A 22,542-nucleotide genomic window follows, 5' to 3' on the forward strand; every position below is an offset into this window, starting at 1 on the left:
CAAGAGGGAGAAAGTTTCTTCTGGAACCCACATGAAATAAAATACGGTTTCTGGACAGAAATTCAAAGTTGTCTGCTAACAATATTTGTGACAGGTCCTATCTATGGTGTAACTGAACTTGGATTGCCTCCTGTTGCCTTGAGCTCCTAAATTGTTATCTGTCATTATATTGATAGCTCTGCCTCTTGGCTGCCAAATAATTGTTCCCATTTTCGCTATGACTGTTCACAAAAGCATCCAATTTTCAGCTTTTTGTTTTTGTATATTGTGAAAAGAACACCACAGAGACTATGGTAACGAGTCCCGGGGCCCAAAGAGGGCTTGCTAATGGCCTCTTGTGTTTCATGCGGTAAATATAATTAGGAAAGGGCATAGTCGAACTCTTCATGATAAAAAAAAAAAGATAATTAAAGTCAGCTTATTAGGATGCTGATATATATTCAGTTGCTGTCCAAAGAGGAGACAGATGAAGCTCTGAGAAGACTTTAGTTTTTCTAAGAAAGTTTCTCTGTTTAGATCCTGGACACGTCTTCGTCTTCAAGTAATGCAGCAATTAAGCAGTAGTGTTTGTGTGATTTGATTGCATTGCTTGAGGGTGGTTTGTTAAAGGAGTCATCACCTGGTTTTATACGTATCCAGCCCCCCTTGGATCGCTTTGGATCAATTCGTAAAACTTATTAGAAAAAAAAAAAAAAAATTTAATCAAACATTGAGCTTGTTCTGACCATTTTTCGTACCGCGATTTTATCACGCGAGATTACGCGCGAGGTTTTGACTGGTCCGGATGTGCATTGTATAATATGTAATGAGGCGCGCGTTGATTCGCCGCAGGAAGGACAGAGCCGGGGGGGCTTGCCTGCATGCAGACTCCAAAACATAATGGCGGCGCTTCGGCGATTTCAGGTAGCGGACGGGGCGGGGTTGGGTGGTGAAAGAGGGGTGGGCTTATGCAAGTACCCGCCACGGTGACGTCACCGAAGGCGCAGAATCAAAATCTCGTGCTTTAGGAATGCACACCCTTGTGTGCTATTCCTGTTCGGAAAAAGAGCAGAAGCGAAAAAACGGCGCCACTTTCAAACTCCAGCCTTTCAGGCAAGTTTCAACTGAGGTCAAACACAGATATGCATGTTTTAACAAGAGAAATTGCGATTTCCTGGTGATGACTCCTTTAAAGGTGTTACACTCAATATTCAGACCATTGCTACAGCAGCAAACTGGACGCCCCAGTGTTTTTGGTCCAGCATATTAATTTGTGCGTGAAATATATTTCTAAAACTGTCAGATTGTGATTCATTCCATGTGTTTTTTTTGGCAGATGTACAGGCTAACTGATATATATATATATATATATATATATATATATATATATACCTCTGAATCAAATTAATTTATATAACGTAAGATTATGAATGCAGGACTTTCACTTGTGACAATGGATGACACGCGTTGTCCATCGTGCTTTTAGATGCCAAGTGAGCACAAATGAATGCATCTTAAAGCAACTAGCAAACTTTCTGTGTAGTGCCATGCTCTCCCACACTGTGGCTTTGAAGGTTTATCCAGTGTAGTAGCATTTTAAACAAACGGGCCTTGCCTAAAACAGGGCTTTCTTTGTGGTCTGGCAGACCCAGGCCAGGGCCAGCAGCTGTCATAATGTACATGGAAGCAAACGTTACAATAGGAAATGGAGAATTATGTTGTTAGGAAAAATGACTTGATAGTGAATTGAAGGACTGTGCAGGTGAAAGGCTTCTACAGTTTATGGCTACCATTCTCAGAATGTAATTCAGCGTTTCATTGCAGCTGCAGTTGAAGGTCACGTTTTTTTTGTTTTTTTTCGCTGCTGCATCTCGACACGGTTGAGAATTCATCAATGAATTGAGATGTTATTGCAGGGCCAGAACCGAATCAAGAAACTTGGCCGCGGCAAACCAAAAACATCCTTTATGAGTAGTTGGAGTGGCACGCGGCACAAATGGTTCCGCGTCTGCACCCCGTCCCTGCCAGCAAAAGGAAGAGTTTCCTCTTTCTAAATTGTTGCCTGATGCGTACATGATGATGTGGGGGTCTCCGGGGACACTGTACATACGGCGCTCTCACGTCTCCCATCTCCTTGTCCTTGCCCCTCCGCTCTCTGGCCCTCCAAACTGTAAGGCTTAACTTTCCTTTCTCAAATTATTGGTGCAACTTAATTATGTGATGTCAGCCGAAGCACACACACACACACACATGCACACACAGACACACACACACACTCTGTCTTGTCAAGCTGTGATTGCTCTTAGTTGAGGAAACAGAGTCATAGAGTTTAAGACAAATGGAAGCCCCAAAGACAAATGCTGCAGATGACATTGATCACCTTTGGGAACTAAGTCACATTTTGAGAACAAAAAAAAACAAAACTTATATTGACTTTGTAGTATTTACTATATAGCAGCAGCAATAAAAGGTGGTTTCCTCCTTGGAAGGGACTGTGTTTAACTTGGCACTGAACTAAGGGTTTATGGATGAGTCTGGCTTCCCTTTCCTGTAAAACTTCCATTTATCTGTCTGTGAAGACCTTTTGTGTCTTTTTTACAATTAAGAAGGTTACTGAAGAAGACAAATGTAGATCTCCTGATACGCAGGTTTAACATAAACCTTGTTGTTGTTATCTCGTCCAAGAAGATCATGCGATCGTTTGCGAGTGTGCATGAGTGAGTGTGCACCTATGTGTCTGTCCACGGCTTAACTAGCATTCTGCTGCAGCAAACTATGGTTGCACGCTCATGGACCTCTCATGGTTACGGCGATTCACAGTTTCTCAAACCACTTTTGGTTTTGTACTGCTATTGACTGCTGACTCCTCACTCCCTACTCTTAGCTGGGCCACGGCCAGTAGGGGTCGCTCATGGTAACACAGCTGAGTGGTGTCTGACCCCGAGCTGTTACTCTTCGTACAGAGACACAGTGAGGGGTAAAACAGTTTGCTCACGTTTTATTGTTTTGGATGATGTGTTTAGCTAAGAGAACTACCAGCTCACACACTGCTGAGTACATTGCCACATATGGCTTTGTGAGTTTCATTTAGTTTTTGGCAAGATTGCATCATGTGTCTTATAGAGTATGACGGCTTCAAGCCGATTTCCTGCATCGCCACTTGTTTTTTGAGTTTGAATGAAGTGTGTTTTACGACGCCTTACAGCTCATTGTTGTCTAGACGGGGACAATTGTGGGTTGTATTCATTCAATCACACAACATGGCGGTGCAGACGCACCTGGCGGAGATCTGCGCTCTACCGAACCGCCTTTCTCGTGAATGATTTTGCTCGGATATTTCTTAATATATTTAATCATAGTGTTTTGTCATTGTGGCCGTTGGATTTATGAGAGAGACTGATATATTTTGCAAACAGGAAGAGATGATATACTGCAGACTTAATGAAGTTATAGTTGAATTAGTTTATATTAGCTTCAACCATTGGTCCATTGGTTTGTGACTGGGTTTTGATTCCATAAATATAGGTTAGTATGATCTCTAACCAATATCACATTTTAATGCACAATCTTAACACACCTCCAATTTGGAAATATTTCAACAGTTATCTGTTTTTGTTGTTGGGCCAGACTCTCTGGAGATGCCGTGTCAGCACTCTGGCCGGCTCGAACGGATCACACAGGCTTCCATCTGGACGACCTTCAAGTCAGGAACTCTTACTGAAGGACCCCAGCCTCACAGCCAAACGCACACATATACACAAAACACACGCTCCCTCTCTCTTTGGCCGCCCAGGCATAGTCCCTGAAGCCAGCCTGTCTTTGAAACTCGTGAACAATAAAGGCCTGATTAAATCCAGAGTGGATTCAGGAAGTAGTGAAACCATTTGAAAGCGCGAGGAGTGCTTTCACACAGCCCACTCCCTCCGTCACCACCACTCACGTCTGTGCGTTGGCAGCCTCTGTCTTTTGAAGTTGTTGACTGCTCTGATGTCGGATCCTTCAGAACCTTTCACTTTTTCATTTTACTCCACTTAACATATTGGGAGGTCTTTCATAGAATAATAGAAAAGAGAAAAAAAAGCATGAACTATGAACAAAACTATGAAGTCATAGTCATTTCAGATAGCAACTTAATACAAAGCCGACATCCACGTTATTGACCTTCTCTCCTCTCCCTTTTCTGTCTCCGTCTCTCAGAAATCATCGACGACCTCTCGCATCTCGTGGACAAGACGGACGACAGGATTCGTAACGAGACACGACGGGTGAAGCTTGTGGAGACGAAGTCGGCCTCCTGTGGTGAGTCTTCCTGGTTTTCCTTTACTGTGGAACATCTTGGTCTAGTAGGTCTATTCCAGTGGCAGCCGTGGACCGCCAATCAAATTCATCTCAGTCAATGTCTCTCCCTCTCCTCTTCCACGCAAGCAGGAGTGACGATGAGTTAATTCAGAAAGGGGTTGAGTGGGTCAGTATAAACTCAGAGAGTAACAGTTAAAACTGTCGGTTCCCTTTGCTTCCTGAAAATCTGACCCCCACAACAATATACCGGTAGTTGAATCGCCCTGGTCTAGTATCAGCAACCTGCCCTGATACCCGATCTGTGTCCTTGAAAACAAATCACAATGAATTCATGTATCTATATGAACGGTTACTAAGTATCGGGTTTCTCCTGTTGTTTTCCTTCCTGCTGCTCACAGAAGCAGATATAAAACAGACTTTTAAAGAGGACGGGACTCTGGCTGGTGTAAGACAGAGTTGGACAAAATAATAGTTCACTTCCTTTAGACAACATGCCATTTGAAAAACAAAATTAGTGATATGAAGTCATCATCTTTAGCATTCGGGAATTGAGCGACGTTGCTGCCTTGGCCTTCGTCTCCAGGAAGAATGGTGCTGGTAGACGCACAGCTCCCTCACTATTACCGCGGAAACACTTCATTTCGTCTGACGTGTTCGCCGGCTAAAGCCCATCTGTGGAATGTGATGAGATTCAGCCATGCTCAGTTCGCCCAGTGAAACGCCGAGCCGCTATGGCAAAGGCTGCATTGTTGCGCTAGGAGACCTGGCTAACAGGCAGTCACAGACAGCAGCAGAGCGGGCAGTCGGGAGGTCAGCGCCTCCAAATGCCTCGTTCTGTTGGTCGTGTCCCCATGGTGCCCGAGCGTGGGTTTGTTTGAAGATCCCAGAGCTCATATTGTGTTACAATCAGGACTCTTTCTTTCTTTTTGTTTAACTTGTTCTTTTGCCACCCCGACTCCCTCCTCCCCTCTCCAGGTCGAACAATATCCATGGGGCGTGTGTGTGTGTGTGTGTGTGTGTGTGTGTGTGTGTGTGTGTGTGTGTGTGTGTGTGTGTGTGTGTGTGTGTGCCTGTGTGCATCTGTGTGTCCGTATGCACTACGTTTATCGTGCGTTGCGTAGTTTTTGGAGTTTCCAGGAAAATGTGCGCAACTGTATTTGCAAATTGTGTTCTTGTGCACGTCTGTATGTTTTGGAGTGTGTGTCTCAGACCTTCCCTGTGAATAGAAAAAATCCCCCATGGTCTTCTTCACTCTCACCTCAACGCTCTGTTTCTTTTTTTCCCCCCATTCCTCGCTGTCATCCCCCTGTTCGTCTCCTCAGTTGTTTGACACTCGTCTTTGTGTCAAGCAGAGAAAGAATTGAAAATACCACATGCCACAAATTGTTTGGAGGGCTTTCCCTCTTTCTCCATGGAAGCATGTTTATAATTCCTTAGCTTTAAGGCTTTATTTATTTTTCGAAACCACCTCTCATCCAAAGCCAGCGTTTGGTGTTATGTCTCAACCGAGTCCTTGTAAAGCGAGAAACGTCTGGCTCTGACAGGCGAGAGCATGCTTAACATAACTATTGGTAGCTGCCTCGTTGTAAAAGACGCATCACAGTTTTATGGACTAAAGTTGCACTTAACGCTGGAAACATTTCAAGAAATATGGAAAAAAAAGGTTCTTTGTTGTAGGATTATCACTCGAAATCATCAGACATTTTCCCACTCGGCGGTTGAAAGCTGGAGGAGAGAAAGCTGAACCTTGGGACGGGTCATCTCACCGAAAGGGAAGCACCCACATATCGCTCCACCATGGTTCTTGTGGCGTACTGTGCATGACTGGCGCCCATAGTGTTGTGAAACATCCGTTGTGTTGAAACATTCTGGATTCTTCTACAGCACGGGCTTGTGGAGACATCTATCACCTACATGTACACACGATTAAGCCGTTATTTAACTGCGTTACAGCGGTTCGAGCTGAAATACCTCATTATTTTACACTCGGCAGTAATAACAAAGGGCTTTACTGAAAGAACCAAAGGAAAACATAAACACACAGAAAGCTGTTCCAAATCTGAGGATGAACCGCCACATTTGTAATGAAATGTAAGTCTGAGTAGTCATATAGCATACTCATAGCACCTAGAAGTGCACGGAAATGCATGGTCAGAAGAGTCTTATTCTTTTATCAGATATTTACTACTTTTTTATCATTAATCTTTAAAAACTTCACTCATTACAGACTGTAAACTTGAAAAGAACTAAATTAAACACTTGAGAATTTTTATTTTTTATTTTGTTCAACTAAAAAATGTAATTGATTAGGGAAAAAAATCATTATTGGAATGATATTTCTTTAAGTAGGGAAAAAATAACCCAAAATGTTTGTATTAGTAGTCAAACCGATACCAGATATGGATTCCTCTCCCGTTGGTGCGATGCTGTTGCTTAAACAAGCGAAGCCTGATTGGAAGAGTCATCGCCACTTGTTCTAGATGATGTTGGTGGGAATCGAGGAGCCGAGGCTTTGAGTCCGTTTGGATTAGTGTGCCAGATTAGTGGACGGGACCAAAGGCTCTCTTGGAGAGTAGTGTGAGTTCCCCGGAGCTTAGGCATCGCCATCGGGCAACACCGGTGCTTGAGCGGCCCTCCTCTACAGAGCTAATCCTCAGTTTGTTGAGGGCCACTTCTGCAGCCCCGTGAATCCTGCAGGTGGCTCGCATCTCAAGTGGTTTGGACTGTTTGGACTGGAGGGGAGGCCTATAGAGACTGTGGGTGAGGGGCGGCATTCGACAGTGTTGGAAGACGAGCATGTAGGGCAAGTAAGTGCACTGAGTCTATAGTCTGTAGTGAGTCAGGAGTTGTCAAGGAAACACTCATTTTGGTTGATAGGGACGTCTTAACTTTTAAAACTTTAATCCATTAGATCACTCCTTCCAGCTGGCCTTCCTCCCACTGCCTCGACATGATATATTGTTGGAACCCAGAATATGTTTCACATTGTTGATGAAAGGATTGTTTAAAATAAGACATACTGCTAATGATGTTTCCAAATCTGAGATTCTACATCGTCAGGTAAACATGTCTCTAGAAATCTAGAAATATCTGACTTTTTCTTCTCCTTGATATGAACTCAACATGATCGTTTATTGGCGTACCAATGAGATAAATCGCATGGTTGCAAGGTAGTAGAAAGAAAGTAGATATAAAGGTTCTCAAAGAAGAATCTTGAAAGACATATTGGTTGCAACGCAAAACTAAGTGTCACTAAATTTGTATCACACATCTGCCACCACCATCAGGTCTCAGTTTATGGCGTAAAATACTTTAAAAACAAATGAGATTCCCATCAGATTCAAGTATTAAAAGTATTAGAATGCATATCTTCCTGTGAACGATTTGGTTAGCCTCTTGAAATATATGCTCAGATGTAGATTTTTAACCCTCAGACATGTTGATGGTGCTTTTATCAGTGAACTCATCATGTCTGACCATTCCAAGTTTTTGGCCTCTTCTATTGTGCTGTGAGGAAAATGAAGAACGTCACACTGGCCTTGTTAACATAAAATGATTCCCTTTTCTTTTAAAGGTCATACTCGCCTATTGTGGTCCGAAAAGATCTTTGAACCATAAGCAGAGGGGGGAAGGGGGGTTCAGGGGTTGTCCCGGTCTGTCCGGAGCTCTCACCAATTATTCCTTTTCCCTGTGATTTGTCTTACTGATGTGTCTGAAAATTGCTGAGATGGGATGAACCCAGACTCGGGCCTCCAGAGCTCCTGGGTGGTCAGTCTATCAGCAGACAGCAACTATCTCCCTCAGCATCAGTGTCACACTGGCGCTCTAATCTATTTGGCAAGCAAACGCTGTGATTGTCATTAGTCTCCGGAGGCCCCGCGGGGTCAGCAGCAGCTTGTTTAGTTCCTGAGGCGGACGGGGCCTGGTCCACGGGGAGCAGGAGGGCGAGGGTCAGCGCGGGTGGCTTCATGACCGACTCTTGGACGACATGAGAGTGTGTGAGAGCTCCACGCCAACATATGCGCTTGTCATACAGCTCGGCCTTTATTGCTATTGTTGCCATGGTGTTGTCAAACAGAGTTGCTGACAGATGTTGGACCGGGCTGAATGAAATTCTGATGTCTGAATCTAATGTGGACTGCGTGTTGCGTCGGTATCGTTTACACCCAAACAAAGATCATTGCTGGAAGTGTGTGTGTCTGTGTGTGTCTGTGTGCGTGTGTGCGTGCGTGCGTGTGTGTGTGTGTTTGCGTATTTGCTTGGAGCACGAGGCCTTTACAAAGCCATCACAAGAACTATTTGAGCGTGTTTCTGCTTTGACATTTATATTACGCTCACATGTGTAAGTTATCAGGAGAGGTCCTGTCTAAACTAGTGATAACTTCTAACATGCATGTCCCGCAGACCTATATATGACCGCGTTCCCCTTGAATAGAGCAGAAACACGCTGGGCTCAAAGAATGAACCATACGCAGCAGAGAAAGAGAGCATCAGCCATAAATACCTAAAAAGGAACAAAAGAAAGGCACAATGAGTCAAAGACATCTGGAGCCCTTACAGCCGTACCCCGTACCCTGGCAAGGAGAGCAGCATCAGCCTTGCATTTCATCAGACCACCACACCACCACACCACCACCGCAAGCAATTAGTTCAGCATGGCTTATATCTTACCCTGTCTCTCTCCCTGTGGGAAAGACGACCAATTAGGCCGTGCAGGGGAACGCGGGAGGAGAGAGCCAAAGAATGAGAGAAATGTAAACCCAAAAGGGAAAGGCCAGGGAAAATACCAGGACCGTGCTCGATATCAAACGGACAACTCGAGTCAGCGGATGGACCGTCGGAGCAGCCTGATCTGAGCCGCTTCTGTTATAAATCACACAAAACTGGATTAAAAAAAAAAATAATGTTTAGACTGATACAGATGTTGATATAAAAAAATCTGGTGACAATATACTAATTTCTACAAGGAAACTTATTTTGAAAAGAATCCCCTAATAGAGGATAATAATAAATAAATAAAAATTAATATAGCAGCAAACATGTATTTGCTATGTGAAGATATGGTCGAGTAATGTTGTTTGCTGTCGTTTGTACTGTAGCACTGTTATTAGTAGCATCGTTAGCTAATGTCTAGAGCCATTGGGAGGCAATGGAAATGCTCCCCATCTCGTATTACGTGCGGTACATTTGGTGGCTGCTATAAGATTTGTGTTGAGGCAGTACTCATCAGACACTAATCCTCAATATTTGGCATTTCTGTACTACGACTACTTGTTACTTATCGGCTACTGAGATACCGATACGTCTATGATAAACTATTAATGGCCAAAATACCGACCCGGCGAATTATCGGTTTGACTCCAGCTTTACTTCCAAGTTGGCAACATTCAATGAATTCTGATTGTTTGGTTCCCAAAAGACGAGGAATGACAATCCCACCTGTAGCGGATTTTTACAACAGTTAGGTTTTTTTTTCTTTGGATGGCGACTATAATAAAAGTGTAATATTTTCAGGTCCTGGGAGTGAAGCACTTTGATGAAGTGTGAGTGAGCTTTTGCACATTTTTTTCTCTGCTTCCATGGTATCAGTGGAAAACAATGATTATCCTCTCAAGGCGGAATCAGAAACATATGCCTATCGCAGTGTGCAATCTGTGGCAATAAAGCCTTCGTGGCTGTTGAACGCATGTAAATTGCATTAAGTCATCAAGAGGAGAATGGTGATATGCTGCGAGGGCATAAGCACTTGGGACTTGCGTTAGATCAAGGGTTTAGAAAATGAGTGGTGAGGTATGCAGGCTTCTTACCTCTTCCAAGTGTATTCCCTGGAGTCTGCTGCGTTCCCCTCCTTCTCTGTGAGATCTCTCTCAGATCATGTTTGGAGTTCCTCGAGCTGCTTGATCTTTGTGTTTTCAATATTAAAGCTAGAGGGACTTTGTTGAACTGCAATAGTTTTATCACAAAAGGGTTTATTAAAGTAGATATAAGACAAAACACTTTTGTTTGAATAGTGGATTTGTTTAAATAGCCAGAACGTTGTTGTTAAAGGCTAGTGACATTTCTAAAAAAGAAAAAAGAAGCTGGGCACTGTAAGTCACTCAAACATAAGTAAGTAGTGCATTTGTTTGGGACTATTTTCAGCTGCCGAGTAACACACATTAGGTGAGCTTACATTCATGCATTTTTTTAATATTTTTTTGTACAAAGATGTGGGACAGAGGATTTAGCTGGATCAGGCTTTGGATACACACACTTTGTTTAAAGAAACATGTATCTGATTTCCCTTTTCTCATTCGTCAGGGATGCTGGTGGTCATCGTGCTGCTTCTTGTAGCCATCGTAGTGGTCGCCGTGTGGCCGGTGTAGCTGACGAGGACCACCTGAGTTCAACGACTACCACAACGACAGATTGAAAGCTTCTTTGCATCTACAGTGCATCCATGTACGGTCATCTAAACGCTGTCTTAATATGAAGATAAAGACATCTGAGGGGAGACAAAGGCCCAATCAAGCCAATGTGAAATGACGATGTAAAAAGTTTTTTTTTTTAATAGAGTATCTTGCTTAAATTGTTCTCTTCAACAGTTGTTCAAGTGTTTGGATCATTAAAATCACAATGTATCAAATAGTTAAATTATTAAGAGGTTTCTTAAAGATATTTTGAGACGGGACTGTGGTGAACGTCGACCCGATAGCAGGACGTCCCGCCGTCTGTCTGTGGTCTGAGGCATGGGTACAGTCATTCCACAAGCTTTGCAATATTCACTCACTTATATTTACCCATACATTACTGGAGCAGCTGTAATGTTATCATTGGTCTTGGGATTTTATAATGTTTATAAAATAGCTCACAGCCCAAAACAATCAGCTCAGCTGTGTAACTAACATGACTGTTTTCCTTCCTTGTAAATCAATTCAGCCTGTAATTTCTAATAAATGATATTTCCACTTACTAGTCCCCGGACTCCTGTCTGCCTGCATTAAAGTGCAGGGCTGTGACTGATTGCACTGTTTTGTAACATGATATTTAGCTATACGCACCAGCACCGCTTCCATATTTCTACTGCGAAATCTGCATAATATTGTTTTGGAAACCAGTATAAAGCTGACTTTGCATTAACTTAACTAAATAAAAAACTAAAATCATGACTCAAATCAACAGAGGCAAATGTTTTTCAATGTAACAAGAGTTTATTTCAACTGAAAATCTGAATGTAGTTCTACCAGGTTGGCGTGTTCAGTAGTTATTATTTCCTTCTTTAAATGGCAACGATCTCAACAACCACAAACGAGTAAAAAAAAAAAAAAAAAAAGTTGAAAAAGACAATAAAATCCACAATGTCTTGTGTCATTAAATATATTCATATATAATAACCATAATATATTAGTACGCATTGTAAAACAACATTGCAAAAAAAAAAAAGTCTTGGCAATGGTGACAACTAAACAACATTTACAATTCATAGTATGAACACAAAGCAATGCTTTGACAGGTACGTGTGTCGCGTTTCATCAGGAAGCTTGTCAAACCATCGCCCGGGAGACGGATGTAAAATTTACAGCATGAGGCTACAGAAACTAGAGAGGTGCAGATTACAGATTACATTGTGCCAAACAGGGAAACACATTGACATGTAATGTTATGTTGTGGGATTAAAAATGAAAGGCGGGAACATGTAAATATGCTGTGAGTACGTTGTCATCAGCAGAGCGCCATGATGGACCGACATCACGATCGGTTGATTGATTGAACATTAAAAACACACACACACACACTCAATCAAAACCCTAAATGTAAGTAGTGAGACGTACGTTCTTTCTACCTTCCAGCTGAACTAAGTTGTCATTGTCTAGAAGGCGTTTCAGTCCATTCTGAAAGGTTTTCTGAGATAGTGGAATCAGATTATTACCGTGTGAATCAGAGGGAGCAGATAGTCCGTTAGATTAAAACCACGTGTTAACACAGATTAAAAGGTTCTCAACGAGACGTGTTGTTCTAAGTGTTTTGATATGAACTGAAAGGAACTCTACTTGTGTCAGATACACTGTGGGCTTTTACAAACCTGAACCTTGTTGTTGTTTTTTTCAAACCACGCATTCCTCAGAGAGATCCAAACCCAAACTGCATACTAATAAACGAGCAATGTGGTTTGAATCAAGCAGCGTCAAGTGATTGCAATTGACCCCATTCCTCCCTGTGCAAGTGTCGAAGTGAAGAGAATTAAGGTGACAGGTCAATGGAGGCCTGTGGCTTCTGACTGGTCACACGTTGAATGTACAGTCATGCATGGTGTTTGCAAAGAGACTGTAAAGGTATTTATCTGCTATCTCATAGAACCCTGTTCCAGGATACGAGACAAAAATACATTTAAGTAGTTGTTTTTTTTTTCAAGGTGCAGTTTACGCTGAATTTTTCAGCGCTGGGATTCATTTCTGCACCACACGAGGTAAGATTTTTATTTTTTTCATTATGCCCGTTCTCATAGCTTTCTACCGTCTGCATTGCATGAGTTTAATCGAATGGTAACATGCAGTCCTTTCACTGGCATAATGAACTACCTCATCATTTCGTGGTAGAAGTACAACATTTTTACTAAAATGTTATATTATTTTGTAGCTCCTTAAGAACCCATATTCATTATGATGTATTTCTATGAGCCAGGAGCAGTATTTTCATAGTATTATGTTTATGTTTGTTTGGCCTCTCTTGTAAATCTCTCCTCTCTGCTGGAGTAACGATTAAATTACTGAAACTGATTTCAAATGCAGTCTGTTCGTACAAAAAGGCGCCATTTTAACACGACTAACTAAACAAATGAATTCACACGCAGGTTTTTGCACAAATACTGAACCACCGAAATGTAACCAGTGAAGTGTGAAGGTGTAAAGAAATGCTCAAGATTCATCAGGTTTAAAATGCTTTCGTCAATACTGTATTTTATCCAAACTGCTCCTCTGTTACTTGCATGTCCTACATTTGTAAATGTAGCTAAACATTTAGAACTACAGGTATCTTGTTTCTTGAGTTGCAGCCCAGTGTTCAACTCGTCGGCGGCTAAATGTTATGCATCTCTGTGGCTCGCAAACAATAATTTTATGGCACAATTCTCAACAGAGGAAAGATTATTGCCTGACTTTTGGATGAAACAAGCTCGCTCCTTAGCTAAGAATACAACAGGAAAACCATGCAGAGGCAAAGTTGCAGTGGTAGTTAAGTGGCTTTTTCTGTGTCATTTTTGCACCAGCAGAAAATGTCCATAAAATTTAAACATAAAATATAATGATTTCATACTGAGATAAAAGGAAAACGAAACACAAATAACTTTATATGCTGGTAATAGGTGCAAATTCGGCAAATCCACAAGAGAGACAAAATCTCAACGTAAAATAAACCATAAAACCAAATCTGCAAGGTGAGCTCCTTCAACAAAAAGTTCACTAGAAAAACAAATCATCCTAAATAATTCTCTTCATGCTTCTATACAAAAAAAAGCAGCGACATAAACAGTCTTTTGTCTGTCCGTGATCCTCTTTCTGCCTCTCTTTCACCTTTTTTTTTCTTACATCAGCCGCTCAGCTTTCCTCGTGAACTCCTTTCCCTCTCCGGCATCCTCTCCATCTTTGTTTCTCCTGCCTATGGCTTCTTGCACTTGCCTTTCTTCTCGCGCTGCTGGAACTTCCTGAGCCTGCGTGCCCACGTGTCCCTCCACTGGATGACCAGGCTGCCTTTGTCTGCCACCACGCCGCTCTGGCCGGGGGAGTCCTCGTCGTTGCCCAGCAGCAGGTACTTCTTCCCGGGCTTGATCTTGGGACACTTGCAGGCCACGTCTTTGGCGCGCACCCACAGGAACTGGTCCCCGCGGCGGATGCGGCTCTCGCCCTGCTTGTAGACGGAGATGATGTTGACGGTGAACTTCCACCACTCCCCGGCTTTCTCCGCCTTCAGGATGTGCACCTGGACAGCTGCAGAGGGAAGATAACACGTTATCACTTGAGATTCCAGCTGTTTAGGCTGCTGCCTTGGAAAGACTACAGGGCTCCTACCATGTGTTTTTGCTGTTTTCATGCTTTCATTCTTAAATCTCACTCTATGGTAAATATATGGAGAAGTTTATTATTTCAGCGCAGGGCTGCCCAAACTTTTACGAACTGGCCCACAGACTATTTGACTTGCTTCACCCTTTTCATTCATCTTTGTTTAGACTTTGTTTGGCGTAGTCAGAGAGGCTTACTGCTGAATGATTGCATCATCATCAAGGAATGCACCTAATTTCGTTGTACCTGTTACAATGACATATGAAGATATTCTAATCTATTCTTTCATCGTCATCACAGCGTTCATGTTTTCATTGCTAAGTTATCTCACAATTGCTAGCTAGCACAAAAAAGTACAACTGAGGCTGATGCCAATGTCATTAGTTCCCGTATTTGGTCATAAATCAAAGGGTTGGACAAAATCTAATTTTTACCTCAGGTATCTCGAGTATTACTCAATATTTTTTTTATTCATTTTTTTTTTTAAGATTTTTGACGCCAATGCCGACCAGATAAAAAAAATGTCTGGAGATCGCCGGTGAACCTATTCAAATTCATCCTCTGGACTACGTGGATAAGTTGCCTGGCAATCCATCTATTAGTAGTCGATGTGACGATTTGATCACCTACAAATTTAGCGATTGGAAAAAAAAAGTTGGCGGAGCCTAAAAGTGATCTTTGGATCCTTAAGGGGCAGTTTGCTTGAAAGCTTATCAGATGAACAAACATTCCCATCTGAGAGTCCACAAGTGACCAACATGTTCATACTACGTCGTATCAAAGCAAAGCCTTTTGGTCTCTCTTCTTCTTTAGAGCAGAATCACAATAGCTCCCTTTATTTCCTCCAGATCTTTGCAGAACAACTTTCTTGAAATGCCAACTCCTATCTGGTTAACTTACTGTTTTACTGTTCTGCAAACAACGTTGTCTCACTAACCCAAATCAGGAACATCCCAACAAGTCGGATCTTCTTCTGATATCCAAGGGGCTTTCACAGTGCTGACATGGTCATGGGCATCATTTTAGTCATCTAGTGAATATGAGTTGCTGATTGACAAATCAACTGGAACTGTAAGCAGCGAGTGATAAACTGGTGAATAAGAGAAGTGATAAACACTGAAGAACCTTGGTCAACCTTAGTGAACAGGTTACTCCTGTGCTGTAAATCCCAATGAGCTAGACTGGTGGAAGGAATCCTGTTGTTATCCTCAGTGGAAAGGCTGGTCTGCGGTCCAGCTATGATTTACAGCCCTGCATGCATTATGTCCATTACTACTGACAGAGCCGTGTGATTTGTAATGTGATTAGGAGGCAGGGTAGGGCTATTAGAGACGTTGGCTGGAAAGACACTCAGTGATATCACATGATGAATCAACCAGCATGCTCCTCAGAGAGAGGGAGGGAGGGGAACCTAACCCAGCATGTATCGATATGTATTACATTGACCAGATCTCTATTAACTTCCATTATACGTCTCCCGTGCTTCTGGGACAGCTTTCGAAATGTGTTGCAGGGTCACTGGTTTCACTTTCAGTGTGGAGCTAATGGAGCTGAGCATCACGGCGGCGTTAAGGGATTTATCCCGTACGTGTCTGATCACGGCCTCAGGAGCGCAGGCCGCGGATAAGAGGTGGACGCTGTCGCCGTGACGTCACCCGTTTTGAAGCCTCGAGAGCTTGGCTTTGGTGTTCGGGAACCAGAAGTGACATGAGAGGGTGGAGCTCAGAAAAAAACAAATGTGGACATTTTAGTTTAAGTGAAAAGTAGGGTTTCTCATCCACTTCTGGAGAATCTGACTTGTTTTTGCATCCAGATGAGTCGCCCCCTGGTGGCTATTAGAAATAATGCAATACTATGTCTCCTATTACACTTTTAGTTTCCAGTGATCTCGTTATTTTTGCTGAAGCTTCCTGAAGAGGACGTCACAGCCACTTCAAAAAGCAAAACTTTCATTATTTTCTTCTGTCTTATAATAATGAGTTCTATATTTTTTTGTGTGTACACTTCTGGATGTTTTCTGTAAAGCACACTGGCTTTACACCTGTGTATGAAAAGTGCTATGTATAAAGTCTGCCTTGCCGGACTCTTCCAATTACAGTGTAAATGTTTGTTTCTTTGAATGATATCCTCTTTTGTCCTTCAATATCGAGAAGTGGGAGTCTCCTTGATTCTACGCAACCCTAAAGGTTTCTATCATGGTCCATCAGATTTAATGGTTTCGCCTTTGTTCTTGAGAAATCATGATTTGTCCGCGTCACGTCCTGAGGTTATGTTTTTCCCCGTTCCATTTATTCACATCATTCATGCTTCCTGTTGTGTTTTCATGGCTCATCTCTGCCTTTGTGTGTTTTCCAACCAGTTGTTATTGCCTGATGGTTTCACCTGTCCTTCGTTAGGCCTGCAGACGCCTCACCTCCTGCTCACCTGTTCTCACTTCCCCAATCAGCCGTCCACTACACATAGCGGCCCACTTCCTTTGTTCCGTGCCAGATCCTCTTTTCCCCGTGTGCTCTGTGGTCCAGCACTCGTTTCTACACTCTAGTCTTCCCATGTGGTTTCGTTTGGCCTTTGTGTGTTTTCCTGCTGCCTCCTCGTCAGCTGATCTGTGGATTCGACCCTGCGTTCCTCAGATTGAGTCTGTCAGTTTGTCAAACCAGACAGCTCAATACTACACTACCCATGGGGCATTTCAGCCACCAGATAGCTTTGTGTTTTCTCAACTCTTCAGCGTCTGCCTACATTTGTTTTAATTTTTTTTACCGAAATGCACCACGTGTGTTTTTGTTTTAGATGAAAGAATAAATGTTTTCTCACCCAGTTAACCAGCATGTTCAATCCGAGCTGCAGAAGAGCTCCAGCTTTGAGTGTAGAAAGCAAACGGGACTTTTACTTCTGCAGCCGGCGGCAACAAGAAACACCTCCTCCCACTTTGCAACTCCGCTCGTTTGCTCTGCACTCTTATCTCGTCTGCACATCTCGTCGACCTACTTCTCGTGTTTGCAGATAATTCTCACTCAGTCCCTGTTGGCGTACAGCACAACCGGCACTCGGCGGCTGATCCGGTGTGACCCCGGCGGTGACCTCGGCATCACCCCGATGCTGTTCTCTCTATTTGTGTTCCGTCAACAATCGCTGTACGTTGAAATGCCCGGAGCAGTTACCCCAGGGTTTCGTTCTGACATGAGACTGCTCCGCTCCCTCCTGTGATTTCTTTATGTGTGCCTGCATGTCGACCACAGAAGCTTGTAGCGGCGTTTCACTGCTCAGCATGGAGCCCCGCTCCCCCGCTGATCTTTTCAAAACGCTCCAAAGCTACGGCTCTCTCGACTTATCCTGTCGATTTACATATCGGTGGACTTTTTTGATCCGCTGAGCTCGCGTGTGGTAATTACTGTACAGGGATCTTGTTCCGGTCTATTATGACTTGAATATGTGGTCACATGCTCAGGACCATATGACGAGAAGCTGGACGGTGCTCATGTTCGGCACAAAGCCCCCCTGGCGAAGGCAGGGCGAGGAGAAAGTGGATTACACACAAGTGGTGCAGAGCTTAAAACTACTGTAAAGGTGTTTCAACAATAACCTCATTAAATAATATAGATTTTGAAGGGGTGGACATAGATATTGTCTAAAAATGAGCAGGACTAATTGTATGAATAAGTGTATTATTACTCTACATAAAAAATCCTGCATCTAAACTCAAAATAAATTGGTGCAAAAGAGGAACTTCCAATTGAATTCTGCATAGTTTGAGCAGCATCTGGGTCAGTTTGGGGGCACATGGGTGTTGAGTGACAGCTTCTCTAGCAGGACGTCCCGATGTCTTCCTTTGCCTCTCCATCCTCAATGTATCCGTAACAGTAGACTTGAACTACGAATTGAACCTGATAAAAGTGTTTCCATGGATGAGCGGAGGCTTGTTTCAGAGGCAAGGCTCTTCTCACGACGTCGGCGACAAGGTGGGCATTGGTGGAAGAGGAGGTGTCTCTAAGCTGACCCCCTAACTCCTCCAAATCCCCGCCGAACAAAGCCCACGCCTGTCTGTCAAGCTGCTGAGGTATGCTGCAGGATGCCGCTACTTGGTTGACCGGTTCAGCGGCCTGACTTCAATCAAGGGAGGGGACAGAGGGAGGGGAAGAGGTCATACGTCTTATCCACACCTTGAATGGCGTGGCGGACGGGCAGCCACAGGAATGCAGCGAGAATCGCATCGGTTGTGGGGGTGGGGAGGAGGGGGGGGGGCTTAATGAGGATCTCCTTAGAAAGCACCCACTGTCCGTCACACTGTCTTTGCTTTTTCTGCACACACACACACACACACACACACACACACACACACACACACACACACACACACACGACTCAGTCCTTCTCCTTCTTCCTCTGTGATCCTTTGTCTCTGTCCTCAGAAAGCTGGAGTAAGCTATCAGTGAAATCCCTCCCCTGTAAACTAAAGCAGCTCCCCAGCAAAGTGCCGGACTGGGACTGATGGGAAGCATGCTGGGCCCAGTGCACATCTTAATCAAAGAAAACATGCCCGTTCTGTAAGTGATTACTGCTCCCAAACACGTCTGACGCACACTGTGTGTTCCTGCAGAATGGGACTTTTTTTTTTTTTTAAATCCAGCACGTGTTTTTCAGCTTTCCTGTAGAAATGAATGTTAATGATTGTCATTAAATGGTTTGTTGATTTACCGTAATCTTTCTTGCAGTACTTCTTCATGTTGATCTTCAGTTTGCCTTTAGACGCTTTGCAATAAGAGTCACAGTCTGTGAGAAAAAGAAGGGAGGCAGTTAGGAGGTTAGAGGGAGAAAACAAACAACGGGGATGGTATTTTATTTAGTAATGGTGGGGAGAGAGTTCTGTGAATCTGTTAAGAATTCATTGTTTGGGGCTAAAAACATTCTCACATTCACCAATTATCAGAACGGGAGGGAAGAAACGGCTGCAACGCTGTGTCAATTAACACGTGTGGTTGGTTTTTATTTAACTTCCGTAGAAATCCTGATAATCGTTCCCAGAATTTTTGTTAAATATATTTTTTATCAAAAATGAATTGACAAAATAAAAAAATGAATGAAAGGGAAAAATGATTGTTACAAACTAATACATTGGAAAAAAAACAACAAACATTTTTATAATAATAATTGTAATATTATATATTATAGTATTTCTGATTACAATAATTAACAAATGGATCACATTTACTACAAATAAACAAACATATCCAGAAGAAGCAAATACTGTCAATATGTTTACACTACAAATTATTTCATCTTTAATAGATTAAAAACATTATTTTTTAGTTTAATGAGTACTGTTAAAGTAGTCCATGATTAACTTTATAATTTTTCCCTGGATTGTCTACAGGTATGTGTTTATACTGTGTGGGTTTTTTTAATACATTTTCCCATTTTTAAACTTTACACAGCTGCATCAGCACTGCCTTTAGTCCGTTTTTCTGTCCCATAATGCATTGTTGGGACTGTACCAGAGCGGCAGCTGGCTGCTTGATGCACATCTGTCTGGCTTGATTGTGTTGTCTGATGTCGGTGCCACAGCTGGATTCATGAAGGCTGCGTGTGTGTTGTGGTTGCGGTGGAGGCACTTTAACCCTCGGACCAAACCTCCGTCTCTAGAATGAAGCTGATGGTACCAGCAGCGGTGGAGGAGAAACCACCGCCTCCATCCACCCACTCGCTCCCCGTCAGACTGTGGGAATGAGTCAGGCCGGAGCAGACCACCCTCCACCCACTTCAACCCCCACCTCCCTCCAAAATCTCACCTCGCTTGTCACCTCAGCCCCCGACCTCCTGAAAAAAAAAATAACCCCGGGATCACTTCAAGGCCCCAACCAGGACCATGTCAAGCTTTTGCATTTATTGCAGTGTGGATGGGCAGGGGGGTCGCTGAGGGCTGGCAGCTATTTGAGGGAGTAGAAGTGGGGGGTGTGAAGGGGGTCAATGCCACACAAAGGGAGGTCAGGAAGGGAAAATTAGCCATCCATGAAGCGTTAGGCAGAGGACCCTTTCTTTGGGGAGGGGGGGGGATCCACTCTGGAGCCGTGAACAAATAAATACCTCACGCAGGCAGAGGGGTCACCCAAATCGCCTCATGGCTCACACACACACACACACACACACACACACACACACACACACACACACACACACACACACACACACACACACACACACACACACACGCACTCATATAGACACTCTCTGAGGTAGCTGAGTACACATTAGAATTTCGATCGATAATGAGCCTTTATTAAAGTGTGTTTATTCCACATGTGGTGGAGGTTAGGGAGCTCATACTGGATCTCCACTGGTCGGAGTGGTTTTAATCGTGGGAAGTAAGCTGTTCTTCTTGTCACATGAATTGGAGATTAGAAGTAACCCTGCTCCTTGTCCATATGGATCCATAAGGATACACATATGCCATCCGTTCTTATGATAGATTACCAGGAGGTGAAAGAGGCAACAGTATATGCCTGCCTCCACTTGGCCGGCCCCAGCCATCCAGAGCGTACATAGCTCCAGTGATTGCCCCCTGCTATGCTGTCACGCTGCCAGCCACATACGGTGCGGGCCAGCATAGCGTGACGTGAGGCCATATCATGAAAAAAACACCCAAAACGTGTTTTCCTTTCTTTTCGGGTCCTTTTAGCGCTCTCCCAACTGGCGTAAATTGAATCCAGAGTAGTGATTTGGTTTGCACTGCAGTGCTGCGAGTTGTAACGAGCATAGTGAGAGAAAGGAGGGAGGAAGGGACGGACAGCGAGTAGTAGTGGAGGAGAGCGATGGTGGAGAGGAGGATCGGAGCTTTCAGGCAGCCTGAATATGAACAAACTTCATTGTTGTGAGCAGATCTTCGCTTCATGCCTTTACCCTCCTTTATACTCCGTTTGAATGAGGTTGCCCGGGGAACACCGCGGCAAGGAAAAATGCAGGGAAGGAGGTGGGAGAATGGATGCTGGTCGAGAGCGAAGGGGTGGAGAGGTTGGTGAAAAAAGAAAAGAAGACAGGAGTGAAGTTTATCAGGGGGGTGGGAAGAAGAAGACAAGGAGGAGGAGGATTGGGATTCGAAGTAAAATCCCCAAATCAGCAATTACAAAAAAAAAAACAAAGCTGGTTGCCTCACGAGCTGGAGCTGGTGGTAGTAAATAGAGAGAGTAACAAAAATAGGCAAAGTAAATGAAACAGAGGAGTCTATATGAGCTGCCCCTGATTACCATGTAAATGACGGAAGGGGGAGCGCTGGAAAGGAAGCTTTGTTTTCTCATAACCCCCCTTGATGCCATCATGATACTTCCCTTTGATAGCCTTTCGTTCCCCATTAGTGTACCCCTGAGACGCGGCTCCAGGCCCCGCTGAGAGCACCCCGAGATCCCCATTTAGGGCCAGGCAGTCCCCTACCGCGAGGACAAATGTTCCCTTTGTGCGCACGTTACAAGCAGGGGAAGTGGGAGCCGTCCTGCAGCAACGAGCTAAAATGTGCTTTGGGTGTTCTGAGTAGATGTAGTTACTACGGCGCTTTGTTTCCTGCCTTTCAGGGCGCCGAGGAGTGCGTAACTGAAGAGGCGGACCTTTGGCCCTTCTATCAAAGTGCTGTACAGCCCTTTAAGCTAATCGTTTTCATTTGGGACGCTTCTTATCAAAGCTGCTTTAAGACAGACCACAGTACTGTACAGTTCTATGTGTTTGAGGCAAACCCTCACAGCGCCGAGGAGGACCAGTGAGGCGGTACAGTAGTCGCAAAAAAACAACTGGTAGTCGACAATGCTGTGTGCTGTAGCATCTACAACCGAAAAGAAGATGAAAACAATGTGGATCAAAATTCAGCCAAAATAAAACGATGAAGGACAACAAGCATGGTTGTGCTTTTGTTCCCTTAAAACGAGCCCATGCTGCACATGGAACAGGTCTTCTTCCTGGAGTCCGCCATGTTGAACTGCCCCGAATGGACAAACACCTGGTCGAGATGGGGCCGCTAGCGTTGTCCCATGGGCCACCCTCGTTCTCCTCCACGCTTGACATCCAGAAGTTTCACTTGGTTGCAATCTGCCACGTCGCCTCTAGATGCCGCCAAATCCTACACGCTGCAAGTGTAAGAAGAACTCGAGAAAACGGCCTGTAACACTCAATGCAAGACATTTCAGGGTCCCTGCTTCCTGAAGTCACATTCAGACTTCAGAGCTGCAATCTGGGAGCCCATGAGCTATTG

The 22,542-nt window shown here is 43.8% G+C and overlaps 2 protein-coding genes across 3 annotated transcripts in view; one reads left to right on the forward strand and one right to left on the reverse strand.

The window, feature by feature from the left end:
• stx8 (syntaxin 8) overlaps window positions 1-11,227 on the forward strand; it is a 42,915-nt gene extending 31,688 nt beyond the window's left edge. Inside the window, exons 7-8 of the mRNA XM_084005790.1 lie at window positions 4,177-4,278; window positions 10,579-11,227. Coding sequence (XP_083861916.1) covers window positions 4,177-4,278; window positions 10,579-10,643 — 167 coding nt within the window. The 3' untranslated portion in view covers window positions 10,644-11,227. The remainder of the gene's footprint in view (window positions 1-4,176; window positions 4,279-10,578) is intronic.
• An 814-nt stretch (window positions 11,228-12,041) lies between these two features.
• The window catches only part of ntn1a (netrin 1a), a 55,864-nt gene continuing 45,363 nt past the window's right edge, over window positions 12,042-22,542 (reverse strand). For both annotated transcript variants that reach the window (XM_084005789.1, XM_084005788.1), the window contains exons 5-6: window positions 19,008-19,082; window positions 12,042-14,240 (exon numbers count right to left, since the gene is read on the reverse strand). In XM_084005789.1, coding sequence (XP_083861915.1) covers window positions 13,912-14,240; window positions 19,008-19,082 — 404 coding nt within the window. In that variant the 3' untranslated portion in view covers window positions 12,042-13,911. The remainder of the gene's footprint in view (window positions 14,241-19,007; window positions 19,083-22,542) is intronic.

Source organism: Eutrigla gurnardus, assembly GCF_963514095.1.
Source record: "Eutrigla gurnardus genome assembly, chromosome: 3".
NCBI classification, from domain to species: domain Eukaryota; kingdom Metazoa; phylum Chordata; class Actinopteri; order Perciformes; family Triglidae; genus Eutrigla; species Eutrigla gurnardus.